This window comes from Rhamphochromis longiceps, linkage group LG16 (genome assembly GCF_057381845.1).
Source record: "Rhamphochromis longiceps isolate RC_006_pf linkage group LG16, R_longiceps_female_GT1.1, whole genome shotgun sequence".
Classification (NCBI taxonomy): Eukaryota; Metazoa; Chordata; class Actinopteri; order Cichliformes; family Cichlidae; genus Rhamphochromis; species Rhamphochromis longiceps.
Window position 1 is genome coordinate 15,113,623 of NC_140572.1, and position 17,277 is coordinate 15,130,899.

The 17,277-nt window shown below is 39.0% G+C and overlaps 1 protein-coding gene across 5 annotated transcripts in view; it reads left to right on the forward strand.

Moving 5' to 3' along the window:
- The first annotated feature begins 3,472 nt into the window (after nt 1–3,472).
- itgb2 (integrin, beta 2) overlaps nt 3,473–17,277 on the forward strand; it is a 30,783-nt gene continuing 16,978 nt past the window's right edge. The window contains exons 1-4 of one of the 5 annotated variants that reach the window (XM_085384043.1): nt 3,473–3,657; nt 14,241–14,292; nt 14,489–14,586; nt 16,169–16,367. In XM_085384043.1, coding sequence (XP_085240169.1) covers nt 14,244–14,292; nt 14,489–14,586; nt 16,169–16,367 — 346 coding nt within the window. In that variant the 5' untranslated portion in view covers nt 3,473–3,657; nt 14,241–14,243. Of the gene's footprint in view, nt 3,658–5,193; nt 5,442–12,070; nt 12,157–14,237; nt 14,293–14,488; nt 14,587–16,168; nt 16,368–17,277 lie in introns of those variants that run through there. The other 4 variants (XM_085384040.1, XM_085384041.1, XM_085384042.1 and 1 more) reach the window with 4 other exon arrangements.

Sequence of the window (17,277 nt, forward strand, 5' to 3'; positions counted from 1 at the left end):
AAGTAAAGTATGTAAAGCATATATTATACAACCTATCTATACACATAAACACACACACCACATTATATATCATGTGCATCTTTAAAAATATATTGCATTTGACATTAAATTTTTCATAATTGTTCTTTTTAAAGTTCTTACTGTGACGACTGCCTCTGGAAGATTTTCAAGAATTTGCAGGTCACTGCTCAACTCCAGGGTCTTAAACATCAATGTCTCCAGTGTGGGTAGCAGTATCCCATAAAAAGTGTTGTCTTCTCCCTGAAGAATGTCCAGGTCCACTGTAAGTGGCCTCATGGCAGTGCAGTACTCCCTGATGAACTGATGTTCCCGCTCTGTCATGGCGGTCAACCCAAACTTGGAGAAGATGGTGTTCAGCTCAACCAGAGAAATCTCACAGATTTGAGGCAAGGAATCATAAAACAAATTCCATCTTGTAGTGCAAGGAACTAGCAGTTTCTTTCCAATAATGCCATCCACTGTCTCTGCAGCCACTGTTGAACGGCTGGCCTTGTTCCATAACCCTGTTCACTTTGTGGTAGCACTTCTATATACTGCCTTTGTTTCTGTTTGTGAAAGTAGCCACTTGTCAACATCATTACAAGAAACAAGACTTAATGTGTGCGATGCACATCTCTGGTGTGGCGGCAGAGTGATCATCACACCTACATTATCATCATTGTCATTATCATCACCAACACTGTTTGTAAAAGTTACCTCATCCTCATCATTCTCAGAGTCATCCTGCTAAACTGGCTGGTACTTTTTGAAGGCCTTGACAAAATTAGAGCCATTGTCCATCACAGTTGATGTTATTTTGTGGGACATGCCATAGTGTGAGTGAATGTTGCTGGTATCTTGGCAATAAGAGACTTGAAGGAATCTGACTCGACTGTTGATAAAGGCAGCATGTTCTCAACGACATACCTGGCTATCAATTTGTTTAATTCAGTCTGTGTCACAGTCAGAGATGTTTGTGGAGAAGAGAAATCAAGCTTAGACTGCTTGGATTGCGTCACTCCATCTCCATTGCTCGCTGAGCTCATGTTAGCCTCACCTGGGTTTGAGCTGTGCCTGCTAGCATCAACACCATCATTCTTGGCGACCAGTTTTGTTGAAGCATGTGACGTTGAGCTTCGTAAGATTTGAATTGCTTGTAACTGATGTGGAAAGGCACTTTGTTCCATGGCATAGGCTACATTTTACATACAGATTCTTGCCTTTTATCTCTTTGAGTGAAAAATGTCTGTACCTCCACTTAAAAAAATGCTAACTTCGAATTATTCATTGACTTTTGTTACTGTGCTATCTGTTTGTATGTGAACATCTGCCCAAGTCTACCACTGATTGGTTTTCCAATGACTACCTTACTCTTACCCAGCCAATCAGCAGCACTCGTGCGATTCTTTTGCCCTCCTACCTCCCAGTAAGCGGAAGACAGATGGAAAAAATAGTAACGCATCCGTACCGCTTTTTTCTTGTTAGTAACGGTAACGGTGTTGTAACGATAGAAATAGCAATTAGTTAGATTACTCGTTACTGAAAAAAGTAACGCCGTTAGTAACGGTGTTACTTGTAACGCTGTTATTCCCATCACTGTTTACAACATTATATTAGGCAGAAAACTTAACAAATAACTCAATGAGGGCACTGTATCATGTTTTGATGAAAAAAACTTCACCTGCTTCATTCAACTTCTGCTGCTCCTGGGAAAATATCATATTCACCAAACCACATATTAATCACGTCTGTCAAGAACTTCTCCAATGCAGCACCACAGTCAAAGTACTTGCAAACAAAGAGGCAATTAAAATGAATGATATGTTGTAGAAATGTTATGTAAAGTTGTGATTCTCTATTATATTTATTTTGTATTATTGTTCTGTTATTATTCTTTTAGTATGTCTCCACTGTTATTCCCTTTTATTCCTGGCATTAAGATGTTCTGTATATACTTGGCAATTGCTAATAAAGTTTTGGGTAAAAAATATTTCCTGTCAATGCAGATGGGAGGAGAAAATGGCAGCCAAGGTGAAAGTCCTTTCAGCCTCCATTTAGTGTTGAGAGCAAAAAGAGGAAAAGTGGAGCTGAGGCAGGGTGAGTGCTAACGCAACATTCTTGTTTTTGTGCTGTCAGAGTCTCCTCCAGAGGCTTTGACTTTTACCAACCTGCTATTGGAAAGCAGCTTTAGTTCTGAATAACTTTGCTATTGCAATAAGGTTTCTTTGTGCTCCATCTAGCCTGCTGTTTCCTATAGAAAAGTCCTTTAGTCTACCTACAAATGTGATATGAGGACAGCAAGAACAGTGCAGGCGTTCTGTTTTATGGTGATCTATTAATGCTATAGTGCACTAACATTATTATAAAATCATTTAATATCAAAATCAAGGAATAACCATCTAAATATTAACAACTGCACAATATAGTGAGGTAAGACAGAAACAAGTTTAACATACTACTACTACTATTACTACTACTACTACTACTACTACTACTAATAATAATAATAATAGTGGGCGATACACTACTACTTCTGGGTTAACCTTGGATTTTCTGTTCTTTGACGGTGGTTCACTCCTTGCGGCTCCAGAGCAGGTAATACTCCAGCTATAAGATCATTATAAAGATTTTTAACCACCATTAGATAATATCTCTGATGTAGCTGACCAATGAAATGGCCCTTTTAGACTGGTCAGATACTGCCAACACCACCCCTTTCCTATGAAAGTGCAGGGAAAACCCTGAGTTAACATACATGATGACCTAATTTATGTGACCATTTATCCTGATCTTCATATTAGAGTAAGTGAATTCAGATCCAGTTTGCTATTTGTCCTCAACACTTCAAACCAACACCCAGGATGTAAACAAACGAAAATACTGAACACTGATTGAAGCCCAGATTGACTCTTAGTAAAAGGAAAAACAACGACAACAACAACAACTCAGGAAACCTAATTCAAGGCGTTCACTTTCGGTTTTCGTTTCGTTTCAGATTCAAACTTAATACTTATTCTTAGTAGCCGTACCACAACACAAAGTTTTCTCATCGTTTAATATTCGTTTTCTTCTTTTATTGAGACCTTCAGCGTGTCCGGTGTTCGAGATTAACTGGAGTCGCAGATCAACTGGTGACTGTTAAACAGAAATGCGGTAGACTTGCTTTTCAGGATACCGACAAACAGGGAAATAAACACTGACTATTTCATCTGTGAATAGGAGTGGTGATTTCTAGAAGTTTGTGTATAGCTACAATTAGGTATTTCTTACCAATGAAGGCCAAAAAATAAATACACAATACAATTTCACTTAGTTTAAAGTTTTTTTTTGCATGACGCCACAACGAAAAACGCAAAGTTACAAATGTATTGTGCATGACACGGGAATAAAAACGCGGTGACAGAGATGTGTGTCTGGTTGTAGTCTATGACACTTGGCTACAGGTGGCAGTATTGACTCGACTCTGTTTGAGTGCACACAAACCAAAGTGCACACTTTAGTTGTGAACGCTGTGAATCGGAGCAACAAAATGCGGAGGAGTAAAAACGAAGACAAGATTTTCCAGATCGTTGGCTCTTACCGTCGTGTGAACTGAATCGGTGTGGTGACGTTTGTTTGGCGTTTTCGCGGTCGCCTCGTGCATGAGAATATCACCAGGTAAAGTCGAGACAGTTTTTACTATTTTATTGGTCAAGACCAAAAATGCTGAGATATTCAATTTGTGTTCTCTAGTTGTGAAATGTGTTGGGCTGCGTTGTAGTTATTGTTATTTAACTGAAACGCAGTATTTCAGTTGTCACCACAAGGTGGCACAGTTTCGCCGTGAAGGTACGTGACCTACGTCATCACGCCACTGACCAAGTGAGCCTTGAAAGAGAGGATGGACTGTGTATCGGTGTTTAAAACTTACGGATGTTGTTGACTCCGTCCTCATTTTTCCTTCGAATTCATTGCTTTTGATGCTGCACTGCTCAGCATATCCTCACACAACCTCATAAGTGTCACAGATGAAATATTCAGCTGTTATTTCCTGGTTTGTCGGTAGCAGCTCCTGAAAAGCAAGTGTACCACACATGGGTTTGACCGTCTCTCGTTGCTCTGGAACGCTACCCGTCCAGGTGTCGTGTCAACCTCACGGTAGATATCCCCGAGAGAATTTGTTTCCCCTGCGTGGCGAGCACGCACCGGGCTTTCCAAGTCACGGACAAATAGTATCCGTCATTCTTGATTTTTAGTTCACAAACAGTTCTTATAACGAATGTCTGCCCCTGAAATGTTGGAGGTTTTATTTCTTTATTCAGTAAAGTTACAGGATAATTATCAGGAAAAATGTGTTGGTTTGTTGCCCTTTCGGGGATTGAATTGAATCTTCCTTTTTTTTTTTTTAAAGTACAACAACGGAGAAATAAAAAGAGACAAACAAAGCAAAACAACAACAACAACAAAAAGCTTTCATGATCAAAAAGGAGCAGGAAGAAGCATAAACTTATTTAATCCCACCCCCTTTCCACTACCCAGTAATCAATAGACTACACCTTTTCTTCCTGTTTATGCCCGGACCATCAGAAATACCTCATAACAATTACATTATGTGCTGCATGTATTTTTTTTTTTTTTTGGCCTGTCCCGTTTGGCTCTTTTGCCATCAGAATTGTTGTCTAAAGGCAAAGAAAGATGCCCAACGGATTTACTTTACCAAACTGACCATCCCAGCCTTGCCGTAATGGTCCATTTGATTCACCTTTTATTGTTTATTTTATTTTCACTTACTGAATACGGGACAGACTTGACTGGGGGAAAGAAGGGGAGAAAGAAAGAGGGAAAGAGAAACAGCTGAGAAGAGGGACGGGGGAGAAGGGCAAAAGACAAAAACCAACAGAACGGGCAGAGAAAAAAAATGCATATATCAATCACCTGGATCACCTGCTGAGAAAGAAAAAAGAAAGCAAGCAGAAGAGAACAAGAGTAATAGAATAAACAACATCACAATGATATATGGGAATATGACAGTAAATACTAAATGTTAAACATTATTGTGCAGCACATAAGATCAACAGAACACAGTGTGCTTTGAGGTAGGAGCCAAAAAGGGTGTAGTTTGTGGGTGTGATCACCCGTGTGTACACCTGTGAGCATGGACGCGCTTGTTTTTTGTTTTTTTAAAAGGTTCCTTCATGTAATAATCTGCTAGAGGGTGTGGGGGGGGGCCACAGCCCCGTCCTCCAGGGCGTGAAGCAGGTGTGGAGGAGATCAAAACTCCAGACATCCAGAGGCCCCCAGAACACAAGAGACCAAGGAAGACCAACAGAGGGGCAGCCGCGCCACTGTCCCGGAAAGAGCTGAGGAGAGTCCCAGATGAGGGCTCACTCAGCAGCCGCGGAGCAGAAGCCAGGGGGAGTTGCAGTGACGCGCCCGTGAGCTCCGCCGGCAGCCTGCTGCATGTATTTTTATTTCTTATGTTTGTAATAATAATAATAATAATAATTATATATATATATATATATATATATATATATATATATATATGTATGTATGTATGTGTGTGTGTGTGTGTGTGTGTGTGTGTGTATTTAACAACCCCAGTAACACCGCCCCAGTAACAAAAGGGGTAGTAGCTGATCACTGACTCAGTAAACGGCTTAATGGTGCCATATTTTGCATTTGCACTTTGCTCATAGGTATGTATGTTTGGCAGGTCAGTTTTAGGTTTAAATGTGGGTGAAAGACTCGTGTTTATGATGACGACTAAAAAAAAAAAATTATTAAAAAATATAATTAAGTAATTTGAGTTGAAGCCCTCGTGATGACCCTATACATTTGCATGAACTGGAGGTTTTTAATCCTGACTACTGGCAGGCACTGATCTGCATTTTTCTCTATTCCGGCTTTGACTTTAAAAGCAAACAATCACCATTTCAGGTTTGGCTGTACTTTTGCATTTTCACTATAGCTCAGAGAACTGTAGACAACTCACTTCCCTTCAGACTAAGACTGCAGCAATAAGCTGGTGACCAAAGTCACAAGGAGGTTTTTGTCAGCTGGTCAAGAATACACATTTTCTTACACCGACCTGTGTGACAGTGGGCTTAGTCACGTGATCCTAAATGAATACAATGCCTTTATTCTCACTATACAGATGTACAATGAGATACAGAGAATCTCAGTGCAAACATGTGGGGGGCTATATACATATGAACAGTATTTACAGAAAAAGTATAAAAATGTGCAAAAATACAATCTGGTAAAAAAAAAAAGAAAGAAAATAAATATGTAAATAAATAGAGTTATATACAGTTTGGGTTATTGCACACTGGTGGTTTATAGAGGGAAATCCTTGGAATGTGGGGTGAAACTGTGTCTTCAGTGCATGTGTGAGTTCAGGGTGGTTATGGCTTTGTGCTCATCAGCCAATGATCTTATATGCTGCCTTTACTACACTACAGTCTCACTTTGTCCAACTCAGTGCAGCTGCCGTACCATGCTGTGGTGCAGGTTAGAGTTCAGTTTGTACTTCCTGAGGACCCTCAGGGAGTGCAGCCGCTGTGGGGGAACTGGTGGGCACATGCTCTCCTCACCTTGCCAGATACTCTGTCTGGACCAGCAGCCTTCCTGGGGTTCACTGACAGGAACACGCATCTTTGTTTGTCATCATCTTCTCTCTCTGTCACTCTCTCACTCACTCTGGTGCATGCTGGGAGTTTGGTGGTGGAATGTCACCGTTGTTGTGTCTTTGCATCAGTGTAGCTTATATCAAAGATGCAGATATAGGTTAACTCGTGAACCATTAATCGCTTTGACTAAACAGATAATAAACAAAAGTGAAGTGTCCACGCGCAGATAACCAACAAGAAATTCCTGGTGAACAAACTGTGTCTTGATTGTTGGATGTCAGCTGATCAGGGTCTTTGGTTGAACATTCAATATTTAATCAGTATGACGTCTCCAGTGTCCACGTCAGACGTCAGTGGTCCACTTCTACTGACTGTCTAGGTGTCCACTCGCTTCTCAATAATCACGTACTAACACTTGTTGTCCTACATCAAAACTCCTTGGTGTCTTGCTTGAAGGTGTGCTAAATTATTTATTCTGCATCTGCACTTCGCTTTGTAGATTTGATTGAAGGAGGTTGTGACAAAGTGGGTGAGAGTACCACTTGTCTATATTCTTAGTTAACATTCTTGTTTTGATTTAACCATATTTCATATATAGTCTGCCATAGGCAAACATCTACTATCCCGGGTTTGTTTATGTTTTGCACTTTTACAGATTATATAATATAAGATCTTGGTTTAAATCAATTCCTACAAGTTTGTTAAGTTAACATGTTCTTTAGTGATGGCCCGCTTGAAGCTGACGCTCCGGTGCCTGTGTCAAAAAAATCAACTCACTGCTTCAGAAGCACTGTGTCGAAGCTTGATTCGTTTGGCCAGAATCACGTGATCAGTGACGTCTGAAGCTTCATTTACAACCTAACTGCTTCGGTATCTGATTCAATGGTTTATAAGCAGGTGAAACATTCGCGGGATTTGTGGAGCGTTTTGATGGTTACAGATAGCAAACCACTGATATTTCTATTGAGAGATTTGGAGCCAGCGAGGAATAGAGGAGTTTCTGTTGTGTGGGAGTATTTTTAGTTGATTTTGGTCAATCGGGTGGGTTTTCCAGCTTTGTGTTCTTGTTGTTTGCTTTTGTTTTGTGCGTGTTTATTTTATATGACAACGGGAAAAACTTCAAATGTCAAAAATCTGCTTTTCATAATATAAATATCATTAAATAACTTTAGAAAGACTTCTATTTGACTCTTTACATTTAATGTTATAAAAATATATATTTTATGTTTTAAATAATTTTAAACTGTTAGTCTGCAAAATGTGCAGCAATTTAATTTATTTATTCTCTTTAGGTGATAGTTGGTGGGGCCCAGTTAGAATGTATAACTGCATCTCTACCAGTTTCTGTGCACTCCAGCCTCCTCTGTTCCATGTGAAGGGATTTTCCTTAAGTCAGGAGAAATTATCTCCACGAAAAGGAACAGGTTTGGCCATCGTACAGTGGAACAAATTTTCTTCTTAAATACAAATGGAAAAGGGTTACCTTAAATGCATCATGTTTTTAATTTGCAAGTTTATAAGCATTTTCCCTTTCCAGTTCACAATCAATTCTACCCCCAGGTCAAAAATATGTATAGGAAAATTTCCCTAATGTAATATTATTTATAAATACACCCGTCTAGCGATTAACTGCATAAGTACTTGGAGGCGGGACCTCACAGCAGAAGCATACTCCATAATGTGTTGTACATTATTATATGTATATTATATGTAACGTGGTATTTTTCAATTATTGTATTTACCAACATCAAGAAGTCACAAGCAAAGAAAGACCACACCATGGTGCATATTTAAACAAGGAAAGTTTACTGGTCAAAATTATTTATTAAAGTAATAAACAGCAGTTTTGTCACCCCAAAAAATACACGTTTAAAGCAACACAACGGTGGCCCAATATCAGACAGAATTCCACTTTGTAGAGTGAGCAATCATTACGAAGCAGTTGGTTTTCTTTTGTGGATTCAAGCTGTTCTTCATATTTTTGACCACCAGATGTCACCAGAGAGGATTGTGTTGAAAAGCTCCGAGTAATGAACCGTTTTTCAATACAAGCTTCAATGCTTCAGAAAGCTTCATTTGGCCATCACTAATGTTCTTTATTTCAACTGTTAATTTGTATTGTTTAGAACTTACCTTACCTACCTGTCTTCCAGAAACAAAAGGAGGAAATGTAGTTTTACTTCCTGCTTTATAGCTTCTAGGTTCATCTGAGGTCACAGGAAGAGACCAAGTGCAGAAGGGGAAGAACTCTTATAATTTAATAAAGTTGATTTTAGAGGGTTTATGAAGAAATAGATTTATTGTTGTAATATGTATTGATTACACCACAGAGTTTAGGTTGCCAGTAAAGAGGAGTACTAGAGGTTTGAATATAATAATGTTCATCTTACCTACCTACTGAATGGAATAGTCCAGAGGAGAAATTGTTTGGTTAAGTGGACTATTTAACCCTTTAAAGCCGGTTGGAGCGGACACGCTCCATTTTGCGTAACTATTTTAAAATCCCAGTAGCACTGCAACCACGTAAGCTAGCGCAATAATTTTTTTTGCATATGAAACCGGAGGAGTTATACTTACATCTTATGCCATCAGCTTGTCCTAGGTCACAGTTTCCTTCCACATATAGCTTTGCAAAAACTGCATAAAAAGCACTTGCAGCAACAAAAACATAATATTCCAGAAACACGCTTTGCCGATCCGATCAGCTGTTTGTAACACTTCCTATGTCCATCAGCGTGAACTATCACGTCTGGCATGACCTGCCCGAAATCCTGACAAAGCTGAGCCAGCTCCATTTTCAGGTTTACACCAGACTTCTTTTTTGTTATCCGTAATCTTTTCCCGTCCATTTCCGTTATGCTATGAAAATCTAAGCATGATAAGTCATCTTCATCTGTATTCATGCGATCAGAATTAGCTGCATTCTCTTGCAAGTACCTTGCAAGTACACCAATTAACTTGCACTTGTTTTTCTTTGTCCTTGAAACTTATTTTCAGATTTTTGTTTCTGTATGCTCTCTTTCTACATGCTCTTTTTATGTTGCCTTGTTTCTGACACTTTCTACAGGTTTTTGTCCTTAAAAAGACGTCGGAGCGCTTTTGAAAATATGTGGTGTCTTGATAAACTGAGCAGATATTTGAGGTTTACACAGCTACATTCTCGCCTGAAAATATGCTAAACGTTTATTTTGTGACCGAGAAAGAATAATAAGAGTAATATTAAAACTAACTAGCTGCTGCCATTGTTGGACACTGAGCTGGGCTCCGCTATGAATTCTGGGACACAGCTTCTTCTTCTTTGGGGTTTAACGGCAGCTGGCATCCTTGTACATGCAGTGCTGCCATCTTCTGTTTCAGTCCGTTATTACACTCTTAAATCCTACTACTTATTCCTGCGTCTTTTGTGATCTTACAAAGCTTCAAAAGACGCGTCGACTATTAAATCAGTCATTGACGATTTTGATAGTCGACGTAATCGTGACTAGGCGACTAATCGTGGCAGCCCTACAGGTAACAGATTAATTTTGTGTTTTGTTTTTTTTTTTGTTTTTTTTAATTGACATTAGGAATCATTGTACAATACCATCAACTTCAGCTATTTGTTACTACATATATTTTTCCTTTTTCTTCGGTTTTTAACAACTAAAATATCCATACAAAGGAATGAAAGAAGAAAAAAAGAAAGGAAAAAGAAGCAAAACAGAAAGAAAAAATAAATAACTAAATAAAAATACAAAAAAACCCAAAAAACTTAGCCTCATATTTTAGCCTTACTTGGCAAATATGAATGCTTTGTGTGCTGATAAACTTTTTTGCATTTAGTGTTTTAATGAGAAGCCTTATAATTGTAATTTTGTCTGTTTGTTCTGATACGAAAGCAGGCATTCTTACTTTTGTTTAATATTTTTATCAAACTTTTAATAATTTAACACAAAAACAAAATACTACAAACAAATCCACAGAACAGAAATAGAACCAAACTCAGCAGCCAAACAGTCTGTTGTCAGTGCAGGTTGACAAATGCCTCAGCTCGGATGGGCTGATGCGGTTTCTCCTCTTAGTTAGTATCTGCTTCTTCTTTAAACTGCAGTTAGATGCTGCTTCGTTTACGGGTGTCAGTCATATTTATGTGTTTCTGCGACGCACTCGGGCTCTCCTCCTCACCGCTGTCTACCATCTCACTCACTGACTGAGGGGTAGTGATCCTGAAATATCGATGCTTTCATTACCAGTGTTGCAGGATCAATTCCCATATGAAAATATCAATGTCTAATATGATTAAACTTTTCTAATTTTTTTGATTTTTAATCGTAAATATGACATAGAGACAAAAGTGAACTCTGCAATTAGCAGGATAGTCGGCAATACTCTGTTAATAGGAACTAAAATGGCCTTCCGTCTCTCATTTATGTCCCTGCTGCAGCTCCGCAGGAGTCTGAGCCAATGAGAAACCGAGGCACAAAACATTAGACCACAATTTCAGCATAGAAATTGATGTGTGCGATGTATGTGGGAAGGCAGTTAAGTAATGTGGCAACACAACAAACCTTGTTAAAAAAAAAAGTGGGGACCTGGCTCTCACTCGATGGGAGTTGGCTCTTCTGATTCACTACAGAGCTGATGCTTCTGCTCATGACACATCACTACTGGTCATGGCAGATGGCTGCCCCTCCCTGAGCGAGGCTCTGACGGAGGTTTCTTCTTGTTTAAAGGAAGTTTTTTTCCTTCTCACTGTCGCCAAGTGCTGGCTCATAGGAAATGTTTAATTGTTGGGGTTTCTGTGTATTCTTGTAGAATATATAATATAGCACACCTTCAAATGATTGTTGTTTGATTTGGTGCGATTATATATTAAATTGAAAAGAGCAGGCCCTTCCTCAGGAGAGGTACCGCTATGAACGTATGTCATGAGATGCTGTTTTTATTTTAGATATCAGGTGGGATATAGTGGCAGTGTATGCATTAAGAGCATACAGCAGGTCCAGTGCTGTGTTTTCCTGTTGGGACAGGTGACATAGTGGTTGTTAATGTTCTTTCTATTTAGATGTGGTTAAAATCAACAACCCAAACAGCCCTGAAATGATGAGTTAGCAGGCATACTACCATGCAATGTCTAACTAAAAGTAAAACAACAACAACAACAACACTTTCTTTAACAAGTAACACAACCCAACAACTGGTGTTACACTTTTACTTCAGATTTCCAGGGAAAAGAGTGCCTAGAGTACTTTTGTGTTCAGTTAATATACTCCTTTCGTTTGAATTATTTTTCATACATTCTAGATGTATTTTCTATTTTTCTATTTTAGATGTATACACCCACACAAAATGAGTACTCTTTGTGTAGTCACATCTGTGTCACATTTGCTGTTCTACCTAGCAGCATCTATATTTAACATCAAATTGTGATATTTCGCCCAGCCCATCGCATTCTCTTTAACACTGGTTGCTTCACATTTCCTGTTAAGAGGGCGGAGTTTCGCCATCCACATAGTGTTCAGTGTAACTGTCAGCCAGCTATCAGAGCTGAATCTTCCTGCTTCTGGTAAGTTGTGCTTTTTCAAGAAATTGTTTCTGTTTGAAAATAGATTTTTACCTCTAATGAATCATGTCACATTTTATTCTGTTGCCTCTTCTCACATTAAAAAAGCAAGTTTATTATAGAAGAACAAAACGAACTTTATAGTTTATACCATCAGTGAAAAACTGAGAAAATATTAGAGAACCAGACTAATGTAATGCAGCCACACCACTGCTTTGTGACACTTAAAGTTATAATAAGCAGCGTGCGGAAGAGAAGCTTCTGTTTTTGGGGGGAAGTTGACTGCTTGACATTTTTCTGAGAAAGGGTTGCACAATTTTTTAACCGGGTTTCTGTGTCAGTGTTGTATTAAGTGGAGTTAATACAAAGCTGTATCATCACCCCCTCCTGTTTTCTGCATCATATGTCAGCTTCACAAAGGAACTATCTGATTATTTCTTGTGCCTGATGATAGATACATGCACACAGAAAGAGCAGCAGTTAAGTCGTAGCCTCCACATGTCTGAGTGTCATTTAAATGAAAACACATTACATTAAGCTACATTTGCTGCAACTAGTAACAACTAATTCCACTGTGGTATCTTTGACCGTAACATAGGAATGTTATGATCACCGTATCTCCTGAGCCAGAAGTGACTATATTGAATCGATTACATTTAACATTATTACTAAACAGAATCATGTTTGTTGTTAACAGGTTGGAACTTTTCTCCAGCTCATTAAATACAACAACAGTGACAACACAGGAAGAAAGAAAGTCACAACAAAACACTTTCTTAATCCTCGTTAAATTTCAGATTAAGAGCAGTTCATATCAGTATCAGTGCCTTAAAATCTGTCTCGTCAGTCACCTGGAGAGTTAGAGTAGAATCTTATCGAATAAAAAAGCGGTTAACACAGGGTGAGCAATAAAGTTCTGTTCACGGAAGTGCATTGTAACGTGTGCTCATGATCAAGTTTCTTTTTCTTCTGCTCATGTTATAATCTAATACAGTCTAATGTGAGCTTTTCATGCTGTGTGTGTGTATGGTGCATACACTTTCAGTCAAGTTGTTTAATTAGCACACAGTAGGGCTAGGGCCAGATGATGCTGCATCACGCACTGGATTCAACTGAATTTTAAACTGTAAACACAAAGTGTTCTGTCTGTGTTGAATTAAGTCAAATGATAATTTGAGGCCTTTTGTTTCAGACTAAAATGATGCTCTATAAGGCTTTAGAAAAAGTCTCACACACCACCTCAGTCTCTCCAACCTCATTTGTCTCATTTGATAAGGTATTTTTAGGCTGGTGGAGTCAGTCATTTATAGACACATACGAGAGAAATGCTTCCTTCTTTCTCATGAGCACTTTTTTCAGAAAGCGGAAATGTACTGATGAACTAACACTTCACTCTTCCCTTTACCTTTTATGGTGTGGAATACTGACACATTTCGCAAAACTGGGTGGTTTGTGGTTGAGTACAGGAAACCTTTGCACTGGGTATTATATTTGTTAGCTCTGAAAGTTGGGTGTGTTACACATGTCAGCATGGTCTTTAATGTAGTCTGTGAGTTAATGCTGCTGTAAGGACACTTGTAAAATGTTTCTTCTTGTTACAGCAGTTACACGAATGGTTAGCTGAATATTTGTGTATGTGTTTTGTATAGTTTTTCAGCCATTTTAAATCAATGTTGTCAAACTGTACACATGAGCAAATCCTCGCAGCAACTTGCCGAGATGTACTGCAGCTACAGACCTGAAGGTGGTGCTGTTGTCTGTGCTGCTTGTAGCATTCAGCGCTCTTCTGTTCAGATGCTTGAAGACAAAGGAAAGGTTTATTTATCAGAATCCGAATACTTTAATAATCCCTAAAGAAATGATGTGGGTTACAGTTGGTCCAAGAATCAATTAAATAATACAATATATTACAGAGTTTACAAAGTATAAGAGCACCTTTTTGGAAATAATAAGAGATATTTGGGGCGTGAGCAAATTCATGAGGAAGTATTTTATAGGATCTTGTTAGTTTTGTAGTTGTCCTGTGTCTCTGCCTTTATGAAAATTCTGCAATTTTAAATCCGCTGACTGTTGTCTTTTTCCAGCAGAACATGGATCGGTGTATGCCATTACTTATTCTCCTGCTGATGGGTAGACATGGTAAAGCATAAATACTACATTACAATATTTATTCACAAATTTATAAACCTTATCAACCTTTACCTTTTACTTAATGTGATGTTTAATAAAATGACTGCATGTGTAAAATGTACGTTTGAGCGGTTTATGATTTTGAGGTTGTCAATGACTCTGTAAACATGATATACATGATACACTTTTGGGGGTTTCTTTCCAGGGCTGTGCCAACAAGAAGAAGTTTGCTCAAAGTCACTGATCAACTCCTGTGATGACTGTATAAAATCTGGGCCATACTGTGCATGGTGCCAAACACTGGTGAGAAAGAAAGTTTATGTAAAATCTAAATACTGTCTCTGTTTTAGTGCTAAAGTGAGCGTTTTATCTACAACGAAAAGCTGTCCTCTAATCCACTGCTGAACCCGTGGTAGCATGTCAGTAATTACCTGTTATACCATTAAAATACATATGTAGAAATACACACTCGTGTGTTTCACCTCAGTCGCAGCTGAGTTCATTTTCAATCCACACAATAGACCCTCAAGTTTTCTAATTAGTTGATGTGGTTTCCATTCTGTCAAACACCACATGCTGCTTCACACTTCCTGCAACCAAATTTGATTTTGCTTCTCAGGTTATCGTAGGTTCACATCCAGAACTTATTGTAAGACTGAGCCACTGCCAGTACATTAGGTCAGCTTCCTTTCTTACTATGATGGCACGTTTTGTTACTTGGGTGACTATTAGATATTGGATATTTCTGCACCAGAGATGGAGTGCATCACATTCAGACTACACTGTGTAATCACTAATTCCACTAATTTTAAGTCCAGTGTCATGCTCTTCCTGGTCCTGCCGTTATATCAGCAGATCAGCAATGTAACATACCACAGTTTTCCAGCCCCTCTTCAGGCTTCATGTGCTTGAAAAGTTCTGGTTTTGAGGTAATCCAAGATGATAGTTAAAGATATAGTAAGACAGTGTAAAGTGTGTAATTGAATTTGGGTACTTAATGGTGGAATCTACCAGAACCCCATGTTGGCATCAAGTTCACGCAACACTTTTGCTCTGCTGGTATGCACAGTTTACAGTGCACATACTCTTTCAAATCAGATAGATCCTCACACAAACCTAGCTTTTTGTTGTCTTTGTTAGACACAACCACCATACCCACACACATGGCTGATAACGCCCAGGTTTTCCATGTTCTAGAGGTTTTCCTTAACCCTTCCCAGCAGTGTAAACGTCGTGAAAACTTTTGGAAAAATGGCATATCCCATTTTAAAAAAATCTTACAGTTATCGTACTTCACCAAGGCTGCATCAAAAACCACATTTTGCTAACTGGCTGTACCCATAGCAAGACTTTGTCCAGTTCTAATATTACAAAGGAATGGTGCTTTAGGGATACACTGGACCTGGCTTTATGAAAGGGGAGATATGAGAACAGTTCCATGATTCACTGTGATACAGACCATTGAAAGCAGTGATAAATATATATGACAAGTGGTGCAGATCTTAGAAATGTTAACAATGGTTTTTCAGTTTCATGCTATAAGCTGTGTGGATCTAAACTCAGAGGTCAACTATGAACATTATGCGTTTTTATCATTAAATGGTTATTATGTGATAATACCGATCAGGCAAACTTTTGTGCTTTTATAACTTTTATAATAAGTGGTGATTGTAATGTGACTGTGATATTGTCCTGATGGAGCTCATACTGTACATTACACTCACTACTATAGTGAGTGTAAGCCGCTGGAAAATGTTTTTCCTTTTGACTTGAGGATTATTGACAAAATTCTTTTTAAACTTGGGCAAAAGACACAGATAAGTGATATGTATCAAGATTTATTATGAAGAAGAACTTTCTTTTTTGTCTCCTTCCCTTCATGCAGAATTTCACCAAAAATGGAGAACAGGATGCAGTGCGCTGTAACACCAGAGCTGAGTTGATCAAAAAAGGCTGCAAAGAGAATGAAATCATCTCCCCTAAAAACAAACGAAACATTGCCAAGGATGATCCTCTGTCTGCATCTCAAAATGGGCAAGTTGTCCAAATGAGGCCTCAGAAGATTGACCTTGACCTGCGACCTGGTCAGTGGAATCGGTTAATGTTGCCTACAATATTAAGTGAATGTCAGGCCTGGTTTCTCACAGATTCATTCCAAGCAGAAAGTGCTTATAAAAATTGCATGAACTCACCCTATCACAACAATCTGAATTATGTGTCTGTATACAGTGGGGCAAAAAAGTATTTAGTCAGCCACCGATTGTGCAAGTTCCCCCACTTAAAATGATGACAGAGGTCAGTAATTTGCACCAGAGGTACACTTCAACTGTGAGAGACAGAATGTGAAAAAAAATCCATGAATTCACATGGTAGGATTTGTAAAGAATTTATTCGTAAATTAGGGTGGAAAATAAGTATTTGGTCACCTCAAACAAGGAAAATCTCTGGCTCTCACAGACCTGTAACGTCTTCTGTAAGAAGCTTTTCTGTCCCCCACTCGTTACCTGTATGAATGGCACCTGTTTGAACTCATTATCTGTATAAAAGACACCTGTCCACAGCCTCAAACAGTCAGACTCCAAACTCCGCCATGGCCAAGACCAAAGAGCTTTCGAAGGACACCAGGAAAAGTATTGTAGACCTGCACCAGACTGGGAAGAGTGAATCTACAATAGGCAAGCAGCTTGGTGTGAAAAAATCAACTGTGGGAGCAATCATCAGAAAATGGAAGACATACAAGACCACTGATAATCTCCCTCGATCTGGGGCTCCACGCAAGATCTCATCCCGTGGGGTCAAAATGATCATGAGAACGGTGAGCAAAGATCCCAGAACCACACGGGGGGACCTGGTGAATGACCTGCAGAGAGCTGGGACCAAAGTAACAAAGGTCACCATCAGTAACACACTACAACGGCAGGGAATCAAATCCCGCAGTGCCAGACGTGTTCCGCTGCTGAAGCCAGTGCATGTCCAGGCCCGTCTGAAGTTTGC